General features: G+C 33.9%; 2 protein-coding genes across 5 annotated transcripts in view; one reads left to right on the top strand and one right to left on the bottom strand.

Annotated features, from left to right (window-relative positions):
* Nucleotides 1–697: 697 nt before the first annotated feature.
* LOC117101111 (deoxyhypusine hydroxylase-like) lies at nucleotides 698–9,036 on the top strand. The gene is made up of 4 exons (XM_033240997.1): nucleotides 698–1,136; nucleotides 6,252–6,328; nucleotides 6,676–6,919; nucleotides 7,522–9,036. Exons 1-4 carry the CDS (start codon nucleotides 863–865, stop codon nucleotides 7,827–7,829), a joined length of 903 nt encoding a protein of 300 aa, XP_033096888.1. The 5' UTR covers nucleotides 698–862; the 3' UTR covers nucleotides 7,830–9,036.
* Nucleotides 9,037–9,827: 791 nt separating this feature from the next.
* The window catches only part of LOC117101108 (choline transporter-like protein 1), a 50,671-nt gene continuing 39,306 nt past the window's right edge, over nucleotides 9,828–21,192 (bottom strand). Inside the window, exons 11-18 of one of the 4 annotated variants that reach the window (XM_033240991.1) lie at nucleotides 19,938–20,078; nucleotides 18,935–19,050; nucleotides 18,383–18,420; nucleotides 18,103–18,231; nucleotides 16,080–16,187; nucleotides 13,734–13,829; nucleotides 12,974–12,985; nucleotides 9,828–10,770 (exon numbers count right to left, since the gene is read on the bottom strand). In XM_033240991.1, the coding sequence (XP_033096882.1) occupies nucleotides 10,612–10,770; nucleotides 12,974–12,985; nucleotides 13,734–13,829; nucleotides 16,080–16,187; nucleotides 18,103–18,231; nucleotides 18,383–18,420; nucleotides 18,935–19,050; nucleotides 19,938–20,078 (799 nt within the window). In that variant the 3' untranslated portion in view covers nucleotides 9,828–10,611. Of the gene's footprint in view, nucleotides 10,771–12,973; nucleotides 12,986–13,733; nucleotides 13,830–16,079; nucleotides 16,188–16,545; nucleotides 16,639–18,102; nucleotides 18,232–18,382; nucleotides 18,421–18,934; nucleotides 19,051–19,937; nucleotides 20,079–21,192 lie in introns of all 4 variants that reach the window. The other 3 variants (XM_033240993.1, XM_033240994.1, XM_033240992.1) reach the window with 3 other exon arrangements.

Here is a 21,192-nt window from a genome sequence, read left to right as displayed (position 1 = left end):
ATATAGGCTAAGCTAGACCTAATCAATTATTGATATAATAAAGGCAAATATTTAGAACATCATTAATACAATACCTTCATGACAGTCCAGCCCTCCAAATCTTGTTTTAATAAATAACTGAATTCACTTCAATGATATATTTTGATCTTCATTCATTATTATTATTATCATTTACTTTTTATTACTGTATTATTTATTTATTATCTGTATTATTATTATCTGTATTATTATTATCTGTATTATTATTATTATTATTATTATTATTATTATTATTATTTATTATTATTATTATTATTTTTATTATTATTATTATTATTATTATTATTATTATTATTATTATTATTATTATTATTATTATTATTATTATTATTATTATTATTATTATTATTATTAATTAACATTATCATTGTTTCTCTGGAAGGCATCTTGTACAGTAACATGTTCCTTTTTGCCTAACCAGTCTCATTACGTTTTGAGTGAAATAAAATTATGAATTATGAATTATACCAATGTCATCTATCGATAGAAACATCGATTCGATTAATTAACAGCAGCTTTTCGCACTGTGGCAGTGCCGATAGAAAACAGCAACTTTTTGGCACTGCGGCAGTGCCGATAGAAAACGGCAGCTTTTTGGCACTGCGGCAGTGCCGATAGAAAACAGCAGCTTTTTTTGGCACTGCGGCAGTGCCGATAGCCACTACATCTTAGCTGTGGTCGCATGCAGGCCTAGATACAGTATTAGCAATACAAAGCAGGGGACGAGTTGGATGAGAGTGTGCTTTATATAGAAACTTACTATTATTTTTAATATTATTTTCTATTATTAAGAAATATACCGAATGTCAATGTAACGTCCACTATGCCAAGTACAGTAGAAATAAAAAGGATCGGTGCAGTTTTATGTGATGAAGCCAGGCCCCTGCCAGAGCGGTTTCGTGCATTGTTTACGTTGCGAAACCTGGGAGGAGAGACTGCAATAGACTACATCGTTGAGTGCTTTTCCGACCAATCTGCCCTCCTAAAACACGAGTGTGCTTATTGTTTAGGACAAATGCAGGATAAATATGCTATACCAAAACTAGTTACCGTTTTGAAGGATACAAAACAGGATACTATGGTCAGGCATGAAGCAGGTGAGTCTGCCCAAATGTATGACAGGAAGCAGATCAACTCGGCCCCAGTCAGCTCGGCTGGCCCCAAGTCAACTCGGCCCCAAAGTCAGCCCCATGGCAACTCGGCCCCAAATCAACTCGGCCCCCAATCAACTCGGCCCCAAGTCAACTCGGCCCCAAGTCAACTTGGCCCCATATCAACTCGGCCCCAAGTTAACTCGGCCCCAATTTACTGTATATTTACGAATAATAATTACCAAACTATGCCAAAATTAATATAAAGTGTTAAAATTAAAGTGTTTTAAATATTGCCTTTGTCATTCTTTTTTCATTAACAATAATACAAGCAGCATTACGGTAATAAAAATAATATTTAAATAATAATAATGAAAAGGCATATTACAAACTATTAATTAATAACGATATAACCCTACTGATTAATTGGCATATTAAATATACATTATATATATATATATATACATTATATATATAATATATATATATTATGATAACTTAAATTAATATGATGATCATTTTAAAAAATCATGTGGTAACTTCAGGACAGTAACTTCTGGACAAAATGTTGACATAATGAAGAATAAGTTTTCTTTTAAAAACGTCTTAAAACATAAACAAATGTTGGATTCTCATCTAATTTGTACAAAACAAACATGATTTAATGCTGAATCAAATGTTTAAAAAAAACCAATTTTTAAAACATTTTTCATATTTTTGTTAATTTGTTCCCGATTTGGTCATATTTTACATTTTGTATCACTTTTTAAGAGATGTGTATAAGAGACAGATGTATATACTAGGCATATTTGAATATACTGAAATTCTTTTCCAATTAAAGTTTTTCTAAAGTCCATATTGTTATATAGTATTCGTTTCCTATTATATTTATATATAAGTTAAGATGATTTAGATTTTACCTATTAATAATGATTTATATATATAATACCTATAGTATACTATAATTAGGTATAATGTACCTAAGTATAGGTCTAAATAAGAAGCCCATTGAAGGGTCCTAAAAATTTGAGGAGGCCCAGGGCTTCTAAATTTGAGGTTTTACGATATAGGCCTATATGATTACTAAAATCTGAGACAACTATAGAAGGAGAATGGAAACGACCCGAGATTTCCTTTGTTCTTCCATCCCGGCGATTCGTTGTGTGTTGTATGCTTTTGATATGCAAATCCAGTCAACCAAACACTGTTGCAGCTAAGCGAATGCTTAGTGCTCATGCTCAGTTCATAATCACTGAATAGGCGTCCCTGACATCGTAGCCGAACTTGTTCGCGGCCGAAACGGCCCTATGCCCCTAGGCCTATAATGGCTAGACCACACTGTAGGCCTAAACTAGGGCATAATTTAAGGCAGTATTTCGTATTTATAATCATGTAATCCATAAAGATATTTAATATAGGTACAAACAGGTTTAGCTAATCTTTCGGTATATTACCTGTCAATGATTCATGAATATTAGAGAAAAGTTTCCAACATTCATTTGCTCAAAAAGCAGTAATTAATACGAAAATACTGTATGTCAATTGGACTGTATGTACATATTCTCTGATTCTGAACATGGCTTACTAGGTACACACAAAATTATCATTTCTGTTGTGGTAAATGATTTCAGAACATATGTGCTTATAAATGTGTGTAAACTGTACTATGGATTTAGTGTGTTTCTTCAATTCAGGCATTTTACCAAGTGTCGGGACCTGGTTATGCCTAGCCCTGGACGGCTGAGGGTAGGGGTTGCCGAATTACAAGCCTGTGGTAGCCTTATGTACGCATACCATAAATTTCAGACATTTAAACTGTAATATAATTATGTGTTTATGTATCTTACCTTTCAGAGAAATTGCCAAAGTATAAGTTTAAATATTTTTTTAAAATATTGTACGTCCAATACCGCCACGAAAATATCCGCTTGTCTCGTGTGTGGAAGTTGACCGCTTGCGGTTCGAACAACCTTATTTGCATATCAATGAAACATAAGACATCACAAACTAGAGAACAATAGAATCCAGTCGCGTTTCCAATCTCCTTGTATAGTTGTCTCAGCTAAAATAAAAACAACAGCAAAAAATAATGACTTAGATTTCCCCTGGCATCTCTCTGAAAGTTCTTTACTTCCCGGCCGGCCCAAGTATTTCTTATTTGGCATTTATATTATATTTTTTTGAAATAATAATTAGTAGTATACAGATGTGAATCTGACTAAAGTGGTAGGGTTAAATACTCTGCTAAATTGTTTTTATATGATATGATATTAGTGGCGAATGCAGGAATTTGTAATAGGGGGGACGAGCTCTAGTCCCCCTGTTGGACAGCTCAGCCCCAGAAAATATATCCTACAGTCGCCGCAGCTACTAGCCTACACCTTTTTATCATTGGCACTAAACAAGCAGAACAAAAAAAACCTGATGCCCAGATTAATAAAATAATAATAATTATTATTATTATAATAATTTTGGCTTAAATAGTGCATTATGCTAAAGCCTCGATGCGCTTAACAATAAAAATGAAACTGCTGGATTAAGACTTGAGGTCTCCCTGGTTTCGTTTGTTGGGTCACTCTGGTCATCGCAAATATAGTACTGCAATATTTCACGAATGCTCACATAGGAATCTTAGGCTTCGCAGAGGTCTGGTTCTGTTGTCTCAAAAAGCCCTTTTGGGTCAAGGGGCAAGTCGGCCCTATCGGGTCGGGGCTATGCAGGCCACCGCACTAGAGCGCACAGGCGTTACACCACTGGCTATCATGCTTCTCTCTGTTTTTCTTCATTTCTTGATGTTCAGTGTCTTTCTTCATCTGGTAGGTGTACTTGTAATTACAGGTACATGTACTATTTCTTCTTTGACTTCCTGGGCCATTGGAAACTTGGATGGAGCAGGCACGTCATCACAAATTTAGTTTTAAGTGTGGATGTGACAAACGCACATGAGATTTGTAATTTTAAAATGGGATTATGCTATTAATGAGTTCTCAAATTATATAAAATCAGTAAACTTGTCCTTTAACCAGGGGCAAAGTATGTCTGCAAAGTGGCGTAACTACCGCAGGTTCATTGAACCTGGGCCCTGAGCTCCTACTGTATTTAAGGGCTCCACCCCCTTATAAAAAAAATCTAATAAAGAAATGTTTATTGTGACATTTAACTATTTGCTTCCTTCCAGCCAAGTAATTTTGGAACCACAGATAACTCATTCCAACATCCATCATAGTTTTCAATTTTTCTCTATAATATATTGTGTCAAAACACTTTGCAATATCGATAACGCATGTAGCTATTACTTCGCATTATACACGGTGAAGGCCTTTAACATTTGAGTAATACTTCCTGAAAGCATTTTGGTCAACATCATTTTCATTAGGATATGTAATACGTTGATCTTTGACTTGCTTTTTCAACAATTTTAACTGATTGCCTTTACCTTTTATATATGGGGGTACTGCACTCACTGAGACTTTCCAATCGTTTTGAATCATAAAATTCATTTATGATTTATTTATAATAGAACTATGTTTCACCCTCCGCCCTCTGAGAACATCTAAAAATTGAAAATTTTAAAAATCAAAAAATTTATTGTCCAAAATAGTATACAAAATTGGAGGGGCTCCACCTCCTAAACCAACCCACTGGTCTGTAACCCATTCTGTGGATTTATTTATTTATTTCGTTTTCTTTCAGTAGGGTAGCACTCTCAGTAATACACTGCTCTTCTGAGGGCCCTACAACACATTAAAACTTTACAATAAAATCAACTTAACTACTTCTAGCTAAAAGCATGTGTTTACTTGTTCCAAATACCTGTAATGATAATTCTGGATTTATATAGCGCCTCACGTTGACACAACCTTGAGGCACTTAACAACAGAGAAGGAAAAAAAAACCAAAACAAATGCAAATGTACCAAAAATTATTATCAAAAATTTGGATTTTAGTTTAGTTTAATTTAAGTTCAAATGATTGGTTTGATGATTATCAATAAATATTATTATTACAATACTTTGGTAATTGGAACCATTTCAAGGCCTGTTACTTTCCTATTCATCTCAAAGCCTTTCATTTTTCTTTCCCTTTTGCTTCTTGTCTTTTTTTCCTTTTCCCTTCAAATGTTCCTGATCTTTACTTTTCTTGTTCTTTCTTATGTCTCCTTATCTTATCTTTCATTTTCTTATAATTCGTATGTCCTTTCTTTTCTCATGTTTCTTACTTATCTTTTCTTTTTTCTTCCTTAGTTTATCTTTCCTTTCCTTTTACTTTCTTATTTTTCTTTCCATACCTTCTTATCATTTCAAATTCATTTCTTTTCTTAGCAGTGATTTGAATGTGAGAATTGAATCAGAATTTTTAATGTGTTCTGGGAGGGTATTCCACAAAGTGGCAGCAATGGAAGAAAAGGTTCGGGAGCCATATGTAGTAAAGTTTGGTTTTCTTGACTTTAAGAAGATTTAGTGTGGATGAATGGAGAGAGCGTGTAGGGATGTACTGATTATAAGAAGTTCAGTCACATACTCTGGAGCGAGATTGTTCAGAGATTTGCAACTCTAGAGAGAACAACTTTATATATGATCTGTTTTTCAATGGGGAGACAGTGAAGCTGATGGAGAACTGGGGTTATATGGTAACTGCGCTTATTCAAAGTACAAGACGGGCGGCAAAATTTTGAATGAGTTGCAATTTGCAGATTTGAGACTTTGGTAGTCCAATAAGGAGGCGGTTACAATAATCCAGCCTTGAAGTTATAAAGGCGTGAACTAGATGGAGGATGGTCGGGTTGTCAAAAAATTTCCTAATCTTTCCAATTTTACGGATCACAACATGGGAAAACCGACACACAGTGTTGATGTTGGATTTCATTTGCAGAGTCGAATCGAAAGTAACACCAAGGTTACGAACTTCAGATTTTGGTTCAACTAAGAAATCATACGGCTGTAAAGATATCGCTTCAGGTGCTCGAAAGCAGGAGCTAAGACGGTTTCAGAACTAGATGAATGCTTAGCTGTTGTTTTGTTTCTTTTCATGTTATTAAGAAATTGTTTTTATTGGCTTGAGCTTTTAATGTAGTTCTTACTAAGTTTTGTACACAGTAATAACATTTTCTAAAATTTGCAGGTGAAGCTCTTGGTGCTATTGGCTGTAATAGCGTGATGGGCATTCTAAAAGAATATTGTAATGACCCAATAATTGAGGTAAGAAAATGATCACTACATCGTGCCATGGTAATATCTTTTAAAGCAAGAAATAATTACTATATTGCAGTAATAATGTTTTATGTACAAGTTTTAATTCGTTGGAATCCAGCTAGTGCTAAAAAAAAAAACCCTCCCAACTGAAATTTGAACTCAAAATTGAACCGAATAGAGGCAATGATTTCCCACTCTACAGTATATACAGTTTGTGGGTACAGCTGCATGCACCTGTAATCTACTCACAGTATAATATATGTTTGGGTATAAATGACTAAAGAAGAGAAATTAAAGTTAATTTTAAATTGTAGTTCAGTACATTAACTTCTGTAATTTCTTTCCCTTGACAGGTTGCTGAAACATGCCAATTAGCAGTGGAACGTATAGAATGGCTGCATAGTAAAGAGAAACAGAAAGAATCAAGTAAAAATCCATTTAGCTCTGTCGACCCTGCTCCACCATTAACAGAAGAGGACCTTGTAGTATTGCAACGGAAACTACTAGATGAGAAGTTGCCATTATTTGATCGTTACAGGGCCATGTTCTCACTCAGGAATATCAACTCTGATGCTTCAGCTTTGGCACTGGCTGAAGGTTAGCTTCTTACTTGCAATGTTTCACTCTCTGAATGATTACTTGTGCCTAAATGACAGGTGTTAAGTCTGAAAAGGATGACTTTTTCTGAAAGTAAATTTACAAAAGATGTAAAGCATTTTTGAATTACTTTATGTGAACGCTCCCATTTGTAAACTATGAAACATGGCGCTTAGCATTATCACATTTGTTTTTTACACTTGTTCTTTGATGCTTATTTCAGTTATTTCAGCCCGGTGTAGTCGAAGACACTCTCCCATCCAAGTTTTAACTACAGTGTTGGCTCCAGAAATTTGATGACGGGCCGACTAGAGCCTTGGTCATCTCTGTTCTGGTTCACAGTGTGGCCCACTCTAGGGTCCGAATGAATAAAAAAGTTATATAATACTGAAGGTTATCTTTAAAATACTCTATAGGTTGAATTGGAATTGACAACTTCATTCATAACATGCCAGAGTTGTGAAAAGTTCATGGCCGCATAACCAGTGGTTGGAGGGAACATGAATGCAGGCTACTTACTAGATCACAGAGTGTGGCTAGCGCCGCCTTCTTAAGCATGATGCAGCAAAATAAATGAAAGCTTTTGGTACTTTTCTTTCTAGGCTTGAAATGTAGTAGTGCACTTTTCCGGCATGAAATCGCATATGTCCTCGGACAGATGCAGAATGCAGCAGGAATCAAACAGTTGAAATGTAACTTACAACAAGAGGATGAGAACCCAATGGTAAGGCATGAATGTGCAGAAGCCCTTGGTTCTATTGCTGCCCAGGAGTGCTTACATACACTGCAAGATTTCACTCAAGATAAAGAGGTGGTTGTGAGGGAAAGCTGTGAAGTTGCACTTGATATGCTTCAGTATGAACAAAGTGAAGACTTTCAGTATGCAGATACATTAGTTAAACTTTCATAACAAGATTTTATATGCAATTTAAAATACTGTACAGTATATTAAATTATAGGGATCTAAAAATTCAGGTGGAAGAAAACTACTGTTCCATTAGTTCATTGGGTATGAGCCCACTTCATGCCAAATTTTACATACTTTACTAGACTTTCCTCTGGCAAAGTCCAGGGTGTGGTTTGAATGAGTAGCTTATCTGATTTGTACCACTGTACTTGGCTTTGAATAAAGCATGCAGGGCTGAAAAATTCCCTTTTGATTGGTCATCTCTAAAAATGATAAAAATACCGTAAAACCTCAAATTGATGCCCAATGGGCTTAATCTCGAGATGAAGGCCCCCCCCCCGCACTCTTTAGTTTGCAAAAGTAGCCTCGATATCATAGTTTTCTTTTCGAGATAGTACGGCACAAAATAAATTCAAAGCCTGGTTTATACAGTGGTTTAGGTTATTTAATACTGGTGAAATACTCTCCATAATACACATTGATGTTACAGTGGCCTTATTTATTGTTTTATAGTACAAATTCACAAAATTTACCGCATTCATTTTGAAAAGAACCCCTTCTTTAATTTGCAAAAGTAGCCTCGAAAAGAAGCCCATCAAAAGCCCGCAAACAAAAGCGCAGGGCTTTAATTCAAGGTTTTACGGTATGTTGGAAAGTGGAATTCAATAGTAATAGTGGAATAGCTATGTTCAAGCATCCTGTATACTTGACCTGGTTGGTGGGTTGAACATGAGGTACTACTACTGGACCAGTGAGTTAGAGGGTGCATACATATGAACACAAACGTACACTTCTGTGTAATATTTTTATTCAAGACTGAATGTGTATACATAATAAACTTATTGTATATATGAAAGATGTATCGATTATAAGAGATCTAAAGTACAATAAAATATATTGACGTATAATACTGGGTAATGTTAACATCCCACAAAATATTTCTAACAGGACCAATATTACAGCACTACAAGGTGCAATATGGCAAATTATACAGATACAGTTCTTGATAAAGATATTTGCTAGAAAGGAATACAAATTTACTAAAACTATAGTATAAACAAAATTAAAAGGCAAGGTTGGTGGGTTAAACAAACATATTATGGCACTAAAAACATAAAACATGCTGTTACAAAATGTTATAGTATTGCATATACTTCAAATACTATTTATAAATTCAGTTAATAAATAAGTTGATAATACAGTGTTAAAATTAGTGTCTCCATGATTTATAATAATACAATCATGAATAAATTAACAGCTTTAACTCATGACAATGACATGTATAGTATTCCAGTGTAGTATGATTCAGATATCCATATTTCATCTTTGGTTAATACACATTATGGATACTATTTAATGTATTAATTTATACATACATTAAGTTCTTGATCATCAAATTAATAATTTGTATCAAAACCACAAATAATTCTTTACAAATGATATTCAATGAAAATTACAAGATTCATGTATAAAATACAAGCTATCAATGTACTGTCACCATGGTACTATAAAAAGATTTGCGTTACGCAACCTGTGGCCCACTTTCATGAATAACTATAAATAAGTTGAAAACAAAAGTACTATCAAATATTCCTTTCAACACTATGTAGACATGCAAAACTGGTTGAGAGATTTGTACACTCAAACACTCATTTAGCATTGCCATCTATATTAAACAATTACTATACCAATTACATGATTATCAGCCTCATTTAAGGAAGTTCATTGAAAAAAATAAAATACTAGAAGAAGAGGAGTGTTATAGCTTGTTTTACAAACTTTGAAATTACAGTATTATCATTACAAGATTTATCGAGTGCTTTTCCACAAATACCAAAGCGCTTGCTGTACAAATAAAAACTTGAAGAAAAAAAACACACACACACAAAGCAAAATCAACCCTATTGTTTGGAAAGAGAGACATTTTTTGAAGTTCATGTTAGGTGGCTTCACACACATTGGTTGGAAAGCAGTTCCATAATTTAGGCCCCACACATCTGATTTTTTTTTTTTTTTTTTTTTGCAGCAGGGATGGAAAATGAAAACGAACATAGAGCTGTATATCAGCATAAATTAATGTGATAGCAATTCGAAAACACTTGATGGTATGATGTTGTGCATTCATAGTAAAGAACAGTGGACCTTTGAGGTACACTATGCTGCAAGTGTTGATGCTCAGAATATACATGTGTTGGTATGATCATGTTGGTAGCTAGCAAGCCAATTTAGAGCAGAACCTGTTGTATCATTATTTCCTCCACATTCGATCAATAAAAATAATTCTCTGAAGATGTTTAAGAATGGAAACACATGGTATTCAATTATTTATACTTAGAATAGGAAGTTTAGAGACAAGCCAATAATTTTATAATACATCAAAATTTAGGTTGTGTTAGTCAAAGAGTTACGGGAAACAAACCAATTCTCAGAGAATTTTTGATAATTGATGCTCAGATCAGAAAATACATTCATGACAATTAAATTTGGTGCTGCCGTCCGTTCTATATTAGATTTTGTATTACCCCAAAGTTATACATTTAATTTTAACATTTTTCTTACAGTAAAAACACAGAAATTATATTCACACTCACATACAATCCATAAACAATTTCAGATATCTAGATATTCAGTGGCATTTCTATGGGGATTGATGTTTCAGGAATGAACTGATGTTTCAGGCTCCCCAACCCACAGATATGTCAGTAAATTCAGCTGTTAAGTCACAAAGAAAATATCAAGTCATTATCAAAATCAGCAAGTTGAACACATTCCATGGTCAATGACCTTACTTTCCTTCTTCATTAAGATCAGGATAAAGTTTCTCAGACTTGAGGGCAGGCTCCACCTCTTCAGGAGCAGCATCTTTGACATCTTCTGCTTGTGGTGCTGCAGGTCCTGGTTTGTCCTCATTGTCTATAGCTTTGCTGCTGTTGTTCACAAATTCCTGATATGAAAAAAAAAAAATTTCGAATACAGCCGTTGGCAATATTGACAGGTTTGTTTTGTTTACCTTTCCGGTAGATTTTCTGATTGGATCTACAGAATCAAGTAAACAAAACAAGTCTATTCCTGACATCCTCTTGTTACTTTTTGTGAACATGCAGATTATTGTAAATGTGGCAACTAGCCACAATTACACTACCTCAAATTCACATTCCCATAATATACAGTTACCAAGATATTGGAGGACAGGCGGATGCAGGGGTGCAATCACACCCCCCCTAAGTTGTATCAAGAAAAATAAATGTTGTATGGTATCGTTGATATGAACATATACAGTATGTTTAATTTAATCAAGGCCATTCGTCTTTGTCAAAATTAATCCAGTGTGTATAGGTGTACTTGATTAAAACATGTTGGCTGTCATGCATATGCATTGCTGCAATTCTGTCTTATAGACTATATCAGGTATGAGTTTTCTTGTGGGACATTTTACACAAACTTTATGATTGAAAGTAAGGAAGAAACCAAATTATTTAAAAAGTTACAGATCATCCCACATAGCTGACTGGGGCACTGGGACACCAGCATATTTAGTTAAAATAAAACAACAGTCTTGTTGTCTATGAGAATATTCATAGCAAGCATAGAGGAATGCACTGCTGTTACCAGTATGCAGTTTTATATTTATGAAGTTGCAACTGAATTTATTAACAATAATATATTTTTGAATGCATGAGAAAAAATATATCCAAAAAACAATTAAAGATTGTATAATATTGTAATGCATGCACTTAGAAATGATTGAATATACAAAATTACATACCATGAAATCAGTAAACATTTCATTGCCAGTAAATTTTGCTGAATTTTATAGACGAAGTTACCCGACATGGGAGCCATGGTCCCCAGCAAGGGAAAAGTGGGTGTGGTCAGGTTTTGCTCAAAATGTGTCAAAAGTAGTCCGGGGCTAAGCCCCCGAAATATTACAGGCTTACACTTAATGTAATTTATAGAGTCTACTAATATGAAGCAAAAACACATAATTTTTGTTTTCTCCCCAACAAATTGTGGTTTTTCTCTCCAACTGGGGTGGGTGGCGGGGCAGCTCTCCCTGATGGGGGACCAAGCCCGTAACCAGAGGGGTTCGAAAGAACCCCCTTTTCCAGAAATGCCCTTTTAAATTATTAAAATGTACCATTTGCATGGAAGTTCTTAAAATTAACTTCAAATATTTGAAATTTGGCATTTTATTGCAATTTCCTTGCATCTGAGGCATTATATCTTTAAAATTTACACCAGCCATGGTAGGGCTGAGTAGGGTAAGGATTCAAAGTGCCCTTTTGTGTAAAATTAGAAACCCCCACCCCCCCTTTTTTTAAATCCCGCCTACGGGCTTGGCCCCCAAGATCCCCCACTGGCGCCACCACTCGTTAAATACCAGTCAGTTGTATTGTTGAAATATTTTAATGGGACACTAGAGAGTGATGTTTGGTTTAATGGACAGTAATAATATTACAAATGCCCCGCCACTGTTTTCATGGTAAAATGGTAAGCGTAACAAAAAAATAATTTTCTTGGTTATAATTATCACGGTTGATGTTGGCAATGCAATGGTTATCTCTGCTAAGTACAGGTATTAGTAGTACAGTCATACATTAAACTAAATACAGTACAGTATTTCCAATGATGAATGAATACAAAGGTGCAGATGAACATGGTGAAGCCTTTATAAACAGACCTGTTAGTATGTTTTAAATTCTGATGATAAAAACTTGTGTAATAAATATAAATTTCAAAATTTTGTGATATCATCTATCCACAGCAACATAAAAAAAGATAAAATATCCTGTTTAAAATGCAGTTGGAGAAAAACAACTTTTAAAAAATGAGTCTTTGTTGGTAATGTTTAGAAGTAAAATAATCGGTGCAAGAAATCTTAAAGTTCATTGTAGTGATTATAGTGTGTGATTGATCCTCTACTATGGTCTGTACATCACATGTCAACATAAAATGCATTCTCTGGATGATTAATAGACAGCACTGTTATAATCACATTAATAAGCTTGACAAGATACACAATATCTATAATTTATATTACAAACTTAAAAGCAACTGAAACGTTTAACATTCAAAACAAAAGCATTGTGGGATTAGAATGTGGTGCTTAAATTTCCGTACCGCACAGATAATGCACAACAACTTACATTCACAAAGCGCTGGTAAACAGGAAAGAAAACATGTAATAGTCACAGGTTATTGTTAACATAGCATTTAATATGCAATTACAGGATATCTCAAGGTGTTTGAATGGAAAAAATATTTTGTTCAACTCGAAAAAGGAAATGTTTCTCAAAGTCTTGGAAACGGTGACTGTAAAATGGATTTGGGCAACTGTAAGCTTTTTGCCATGGTAAAGTACATCCTGCAAGAAATAGGAAAACTTAACGGTGACTGTAAAATGGATTTGGGCAACTGTAAGCTTTTTGCCATGGTAAAGTACATCCTGCAAGAAATAGGAAAACTTAACAAGACAGACACTTTTACTTGGTCTTACTTTCCTTATCAAGCTTTTATTAAGAATTTTGTTTAAGAATTTTCCTATAGATAACTTTTTTTGTCAACAGGAAAAGCTTTTGAGCAATGACTTGCGATTCCAATTTTTTGTTTTGTGATGTTTTTTTGAATTTGTTGGGTTTTAATATGACATCCATTACATTAACATAAAACAAGATATGTATTGATAGTTTTTTTTTTTTTTTTATACAACGAATAAAATCACAATTACAATTACAGCAGTTTAGTATTAGATGCTGGGAACACATATATTTATAGTTTTTCATACAAGTATTGACATTTAGTAGCTCACAAACAGCAGTTATTTAGCATGGGAGAAATATAATAGACAGTTGAAGCTTTCCAATACAGTATACAATAGGATTTGTACATTAAAAAGATAAAACTTACCATCAACCCTTTCTCCATATAGTATGGTTTTTCTGGTGAACCATCATTTACCCTGGTGTCCTCACAGAAACAAATCAGAAGACAGTCCACTGTCATCTAGAGTCAAATAATTGAATGAAATAGGTTTAAAAAAACACATCAACACCAAGAGATTCCTGTTTTAAGACAGACACTTTTCAATGTAACATTTTCAATATTTAGTTGAATTTATAAAGAACATTGCGTTCCTCAAGGTATTAAATTTTATAGAACAGTATAGGGTTATACCTGGTCAGTTTTTTTACAGTAAACTCTCTATTTTAAGCAAGCCCATGTTTTATATCTTTTCCATCAAGATTTATCTGAGATAGACTGGTACCGTATACGATATTTATCTGAGATTAAATATTTAGAATGTGATCACAGTTGTCCATGTTTGTTCTTTTACAGTATACAAATGCATACCTTCGAAGTTCAAGCCATGAAGTATCATATTTTTATTGAGGAGTTGGAGATACACCAATACTCATTACTAATGATATACAGTATAGAAGTGAGTCCAGGGATGGGGACCTATATTTATAAATATGTCCAATAACTCCGTGCAATAATAAAAATACGAATTATCTTGACACTAAACTAGTACGTACAAATGACAGTAGGTGCATATACAACATGCTTGAAGTGCAAACTATATCTACTGTATGCTGGTGATGCATGTGTTCTCTTATACACATCTAGATGTGTATAAGAGACAGATGTAGTATCTCATTTAGGTGTGGGTTAACAATGTAATTCTTTTATAAAGCAATAATAAATTAGCATTTTAGAAATGTAATTTTGTTATGTTAATTCTGAATTATGTTAATATATTTCTCAGATCAGAAGCATTACTTACTGCTTAAGCTTAATTTAAAAACCTTCACACAGTGGCGTAGCTAGAGGTTTTGGCCCCCGGCGGAAAGAGTAGAAAATTGCGCTCCCCTTCCCCCAATTATAATATAAAAATAAGCACTGTTCTTGCTCTCAAATGGTAGGTTCTTTCGAACCAGGGGTGGTGTCAGGATTTGCCCGACGGGGGGGTTGTGTAGGGTTCGGTGGCGATGCCCCAACGAGGGGGGAGATTTCACTGACGAGAAAAAAGTGGGCGTGGTCAAGCGTCGCTTAAAATGTTCTGAAAGTGGTCTAGGGAGCGAAGCGCGTGCCAAAGCAGATAGTCTCACTTGTCCCATCGTGGCTCTGAGATATGGCAGGATGAGCTTTAGTCATGTAGTCAGAATATAGAATAGGATAATCATGTAGTCGGAATACAGAATAGGATAAGAAAGAAAGAGAAAACGGTCGAAATGGACTGAAAAGAAATCACAATCTATAAATTTGCTAATAAAAACAACTACATTCAGATTTGTATTATATAACTGGAAAATACTCATGCCTGACGACATACATCAATTTCGTTATGCTTTTCTAAAAAGTGGTTATTTTTTTTTACTCTCATTCTCCCATTTCAGCGAGCCCCAAACCGTGCACCCGGGGCACTTGCCCCCCCCCCTTGACCCCAGTAGCTACGCCACTGCCTTTGCATCTACACACCAAAACTATATTTTGTGCTCACTATGTTATGAGTGTAGTAAGGTCCAATATCATATATATCATTTACTATAGTTTAGTATTTATTTTGATGTCTTAACTTTAATTTTCTCCTCCCTGAGCAGTTACTAATTTGTTATAGAGACCAATTAAATAATCTTCTAGAAATGCTGTAGCTAGGCCCAACTGAGCACATGCACTGAGCCAAACCATCTAACTCTGTACGGCGCTGAAGAATGAGAATGAAGCCTGCTAAAGCTTGTCTTTCTTTAGGTGTCTTTTAGGTGAGACTTTTTGCGAATTTGCCTTTTTATTTATTTTAATTGCACCTGCCACTGCTTTGAAATCAACCAAAATAAGAAATCTTTATTTCTTTCTTAATTACATAAATTCAAAGCATTTATCAATCCCACTACTACGCAGTTTACATCATAATATCACACAATTTACGACCATGCAATAAAATTTTGGGTAAAAGCAAAGACCACACTCTACTCCTTTTCTACTTTGCACACTCACACATTTTTTTCATTCATCAATAATATTGCTTTTGCTTTGCTTTTAACGAAAGAAATTTGTTTTTGCCCTCCCCTGACAACCTTTAAAACAACATAATTTCGCTAAAACAATCAATTAAAGTGTCTCACCTTAGGAGCCATTACTCCTTTTTAATTTTAATATTTTCTTTAGGGAATGAGGGTAGTGAGGAATTTTGACCTCAAAACTGTTTCAAATTGTGTATATAAACGTCACCAATTATTACCCCAAGATACCCACCTCATATACGCAAATGAATGCACTGGTTATAAAATATGCAAAGATGACACCAATTAATAAGGGCACAGCTAAACAAGTGTATGAGCTACTTGAAAATTCCCCAATGCTCTATAGAAAATAAAAAGAACAAACTCAACCCATTCTATCAATAACAGTCTATTAAACACCAAACAATATGAATATGGGAAAGGATTAAGTGAAAGGTTAGTGGAATAAGAATGTTTGAACTGTCTATACCTCTAATTATCATCCAAAAATAAATTAATACTTAATGAAATTTTCTGAATGTCTTTTCTTTGAATTTTTCAATAGTTTTTTTTAAGGTACAAAAGCTCAACCATACTCATCCTTTTCAGTTTTATTATAAAATATTAAACACAAATAAACCATGCTTTGATAGCAAAGATGGCTGCAGGTGCCACTACATTTATGCGTGCTATCCAAATCCTGCTGACCTGTAACCTACCTCATATATGGAAAAAAACGCACATGCGATAAGAAATGCAAATATAGCTGCGGCCAAGAGTGGCACGGCATAATAGTTCAGATCGTCAACACCCTAGGACGAAATGGTTATCAGCAAAAAACAATTACATTGACAACATCAGCAGATTAAAACTTACATGATGATTAAAACATAAAATTTACATAAATGATATATCAAATTCATAGATATATGTCAATCATGAAATTTAAAACATAGTCATTAAATAACATTATTTAATAAAATAAGTCTCACCTCCAACCTTAATGAATTAATGAAATAAGATTAAAACAATAAATAATGTACGCTGGGACAACAGTTATCATACATAAATTCTCCATCAGTAATGCAAAAATATAACCTGCTCTTCTGCTTTAGCATTATCATAGAACAAACAATCAGATTTGTTTCACAAGAATATTTATATATACATGCTTAACAATCCATTGATATCCTTTTCAGATATCTAGTGACAAGAAGCCTGATTGTTTCTGGTTTTCGTCTATAATCACCTAAAAATAATATAGGATTGTTAAAAATTATAAATATATGTAGAAAAAAAAATTAAAAAAAAAGCTTGAAAGAGGCCTTTTACAACATCATAAAACTATTTTGGGCTCCTCCTTGTACCATATTCAGACTAGCATCCATTGCGAGCGATCGGTTGTAGTACAGTAATTGCGATACCCAATCGCACCCAATCACAATTCACAATAGTTTGTGAAGGCTCACCAATGATAGTCGATAAGCAATTGATATCGCAATTATTAAATGTTGCAATTGGGTACTACAATTTTTATTACTCTCAATTAGCACAAAATACGATCGCAACAAATTCCACAGGCACTAATTGGCTGAGGTTAGTCAACATGTCTAGCCACCGGTGGCTTACCGTTTGACCTCCTGTTCCTAAAAGCTTTTTTGTATCTTATTTGTTCTGATTGCGCTCGTTGGCTGCGATCGGGAGTAATCAGTTTTGGATTCCCACTGACTACATCGCAACCGATTGCAACAGAGTCTAGTCTGAATAGGGTATTAAGCAACACCAACTTTTGCCAAATTATATTATTAATAATATATGAGAGTGTTGTTTTCTATAAGGCCATGATTGTAATAGCAACACCCAACAGCGGCATCAAGAAACAACAATAACAATAATATAATGATAAAATATAAAAATAAATATAAATAAAATTTGAAAAACTATAGTAGGCCTGAGGGTCTGAGTTTGTAGTCTATATTTAGATTATAAGCTATAAAATAATGATAATGTCTAATAATGATACAGGATGATTATTAATGTTTATTTCATAAATAAATAAAATATCAATTAAATACATTTAGTCCTGTTGAACCTAGAACCTACAGATATGCCATGAAATAAATAAATTTGTATTTGAAAATCTGCATTTAAAAAGACGAATGTAATTGATTAGTTATGTACCTGTAAAATGGATTCAACAATGCAATGTCAAAAATATGTTCTTTATAACTTCCAAAACCACTTGGGTTTCTAATATTTGTGGTTTAATTCCTCACCTCCAGGATCAAAATACCACAGAGAACAGTTAAACCAGCAACACCCAGTTTACCAAGAAACAGCACAAAGTCACCAACGCAGTTAATTGCAGCAACACGCAGGGCATTGGACACCAGAATGAGGAATGCCTAAAATATACAACAAATATATCTATAAAACAATTTTACACGAAAATATAATAAAATAAATATAATTACATGATTTACAAATTATGTGATTTAATCTCTTATAATACTCTTTATCACATGCACTATAAAAAAATAGTGTGACATAACTTACCCTCTTGGCAGAGAAACAGAAGTTCCTTCCTTCAATGGCTTTAAAAAAATTGAAAAAACAACTATTTATATAAAAATGAGCTTGTTGGTTAGTATGCTACAATAAGCACTTGTACAAAAATTTCATAGTTTTAGTGTCATTTTGCAGGTTAATGGCTCAAATTAAATTGAATCAAGGCTGTTGTTCAGATTAAAGAAAATGGTTTATCAATACATTGAGTAAGATATGATGTTCCAGATCAAATATAAAAAAAAGAACCTGTGATACCAAATTAAATCTACCTCTTTTCTTACTATACAGTGGTATATGTATCAAGTACTTATGTTACACAAGCCAGACATACCCTGCATCTGACAAATATATTCATCCTTTGCTCTCTGTGATTGCTTGACAATGTAATGCTGTCTGCCTATTGTTGCTTGTAGTCTGAATGGATTGTCCTTTCTGTTGCATAGACCTCCTTGTGTTGCATCATCCATGTAATAACACTGGGCGACAACGGTCAACGATACAAGGTTTTACATATGATCAAAAATAAACCGTGGAACTTACCAATAACAGTATAAGCATTTGCATTTAAAAACTTCAAGAATTTTTCCAAACACCACAGGCAGCAAGATAAACACTTCAACATAAACCTCAACACTTCACTCTCAGTCCCTTTCAACCTACAATGTGACAGAGACAGTTTTTAGTACATTTTGAAGTCAGTAGGGAAATTGTGAATATGGTGCTCATGTTCTGAGTCCAATTAGTTTGCTCAAATCACAATTAATGTTAGGATTTCTAATTTTACTTTCTGTAGTCATGGGCTCTTAATTTTCTGATTAGCCTTTGTGATTGCGAATTTTATGAACTGTAATATTTGCATGTGGGGTATCCATGATCATCAGCAACCGCTGTTTTGGGTCACCCACGTTTTTTGAAGAAAAAAATAAAATTAAAAAGTTGCCAACTAAATTTTATTGCCAAAGGCTTCTATTTCTGAATTTGTATTTTAATGGTTTTTTTTTAAATTTTTAAATAAATATACCTGAATAATAATAATGTGATGGCACTTGTTTTTATGGGCGTGCAATAAAAAAAAAAAACCTGAAAAACCATGCACAATTTTTCTCTATACAGTAGTATCAGCTAATGAAATTACAGAAATTTACTTAGGTTAGATTAATGCAATCAAAAATTCCCAACAGGCCCTCCTTCATGCATTAATTTAAACGTGAAATAATATCTAACTAGTATATTTATTTATTTAGTATAACAGTTCAAGCATACTGTAGAAGTACAATAACATTATAAAACATTACATTAAAAAACAAACATTGAAAATAAAGAACAAAAAAGAAAAAGAAAAGACCAACTGCCATAGCCCAGGTGAGACCAAATAGCGCTTGCTAATAAAAGACATGGTTTATGGTTTACAACTATAATTGATTATTATCATTTCTACAAAAGCCTTGCTGATAAAAATATGAAGTGTCTAATACCAGCCAAGTGAGTATATATTTATACATAATACACAGTAGCCAAAATTTAGGACAATGTTACAACTTACTTCTTCTGCATATACAGTAGAATAGCCCTGGGAATTTTCACCAAAGTGATGATAAAAGCTCCAAAGGCAACGGACCCAAAATGGTACCTGATGAGATATCCAATGTTGCGCAGGATCGGTGAAGAGAAGCTCTCTTTATCTCTAGAAAACAAATTCAGAAAAAAATTAGCGATATCAAATTTAGTTTTCTGTACATAATGCCCTTTGAATAATAGTGCTAAGAATAAGGAACAGGGCCTCTCTATAGGGTTGGGTTTATGAAAGCAAAGTAAGAATTAGGATGGAGCCAAGGGGCTGTAAATGGCCTCTGATGGGTTTTAATTTTTGGACTTTCCAAGTTATCATTAGCAAGGAGTATAATGGTGAGATATTTATAACTAATGAAGTTGTGGTGCCACAGTATTGTTTTTGGCGAGCAAGTCGATTGGCCAAGTGATTACGGCCTTCCCAACGATGGTTTATGGTTTACAACTATAATAATTGTTTATTATAATTTCTACAAAGCCTTATATAAAAGTGTCTAATACCAGACAAGTGAGCATATATTTATACATAAAACATAGTTAGTGATGCTAATGTGTTTCAAGTTGATTGGCCAAGTGGTTAAGGCACAGATGCTACAATCTACAGCCATAATATTGGAGCCGGTTAAAGTGGAACATTACTCGCCCATGGTTCTGGTGGCGAACAAGTCTTTTTGAATAAGGACTATAAAAAATAGGCCAAAATAAGGCCGCTTTTTGGAGTAAGTCCTAAAATAAAATTTTGTGTGCGATCTTTTGTGTCACTGTTTTGGGTCTCATGCAATTATAATTCATATATGTGGAAATTATTGCCATTCTAAATTAGTTTCTTTAAAATCTCTTTATATTTGATTATACCCAGTGGCATAATGAAGGATCCAGAGGATCTGTCTAGCCCCTTGGGGCCTTAACCCTTTCACTGCTGTAGGTATATGCACCCCCTGTGCTGGGACTTTTTTTAACGAAAAAAGTTAATTTTTAAAATAATTCCAAAAAAATACTAAAAGAGGTTATTTCGAAATTCTTTTTGTGTGTTGGGGCGAGCAATAGGTTGGCCTACGCGAGGAACATTGATATTTGGTATTTTGCATAATTAGGTAGTCATGTGACCTCAAAGTCGCCATTTTGAATTTCTGTTTTTTCTCAAATTTTGATAAAAAACCCAATTTTTCCCAATGAAATTTTTATGGAATGTTTTTTTTTTTACTTTATAATGATGCAGACACACAAGA

This window comes from Anneissia japonica, unplaced genomic scaffold, assembly GCF_011630105.1.
Source record: "Anneissia japonica isolate Jap-2015-1 unplaced genomic scaffold, ASM1163010v1 scaffold4054_len1135799_cov195, whole genome shotgun sequence".
NCBI lineage: Eukaryota > Metazoa > Echinodermata > Crinoidea > Comatulida > Comatulidae > Anneissia > Anneissia japonica.
Note: the sequence above shows the minus strand (reverse complement) of the source record. Positions and strands in the feature narration are given on the sequence as shown.

What these genes read in the sequence shown, in the direction of transcription:
- LOC117101111 (XM_033240997.1), top strand. Translation starts at nt 863, where the DNA reads ATGCCAAGTACAGTAGAAATAAAAAGGATCGGTGCAGTTTTATGTGAT. An exon ending in TATGGTCAGGCATGAAGCAG is followed by an intron (nt 1,137 to 6,251) that starts GTGAGTCTGCCC and finishes TAAAATTTGCAG; the next exon opens with GTGAAGCTCTTGGTGCTATT. An exon ending in GTAATGACCCAATAATTGAG is followed by an intron (nt 6,329 to 6,675) that starts GTAAGAAAATGA and finishes TTCCCTTGACAG; the next exon opens with GTTGCTGAAACATGCCAATT.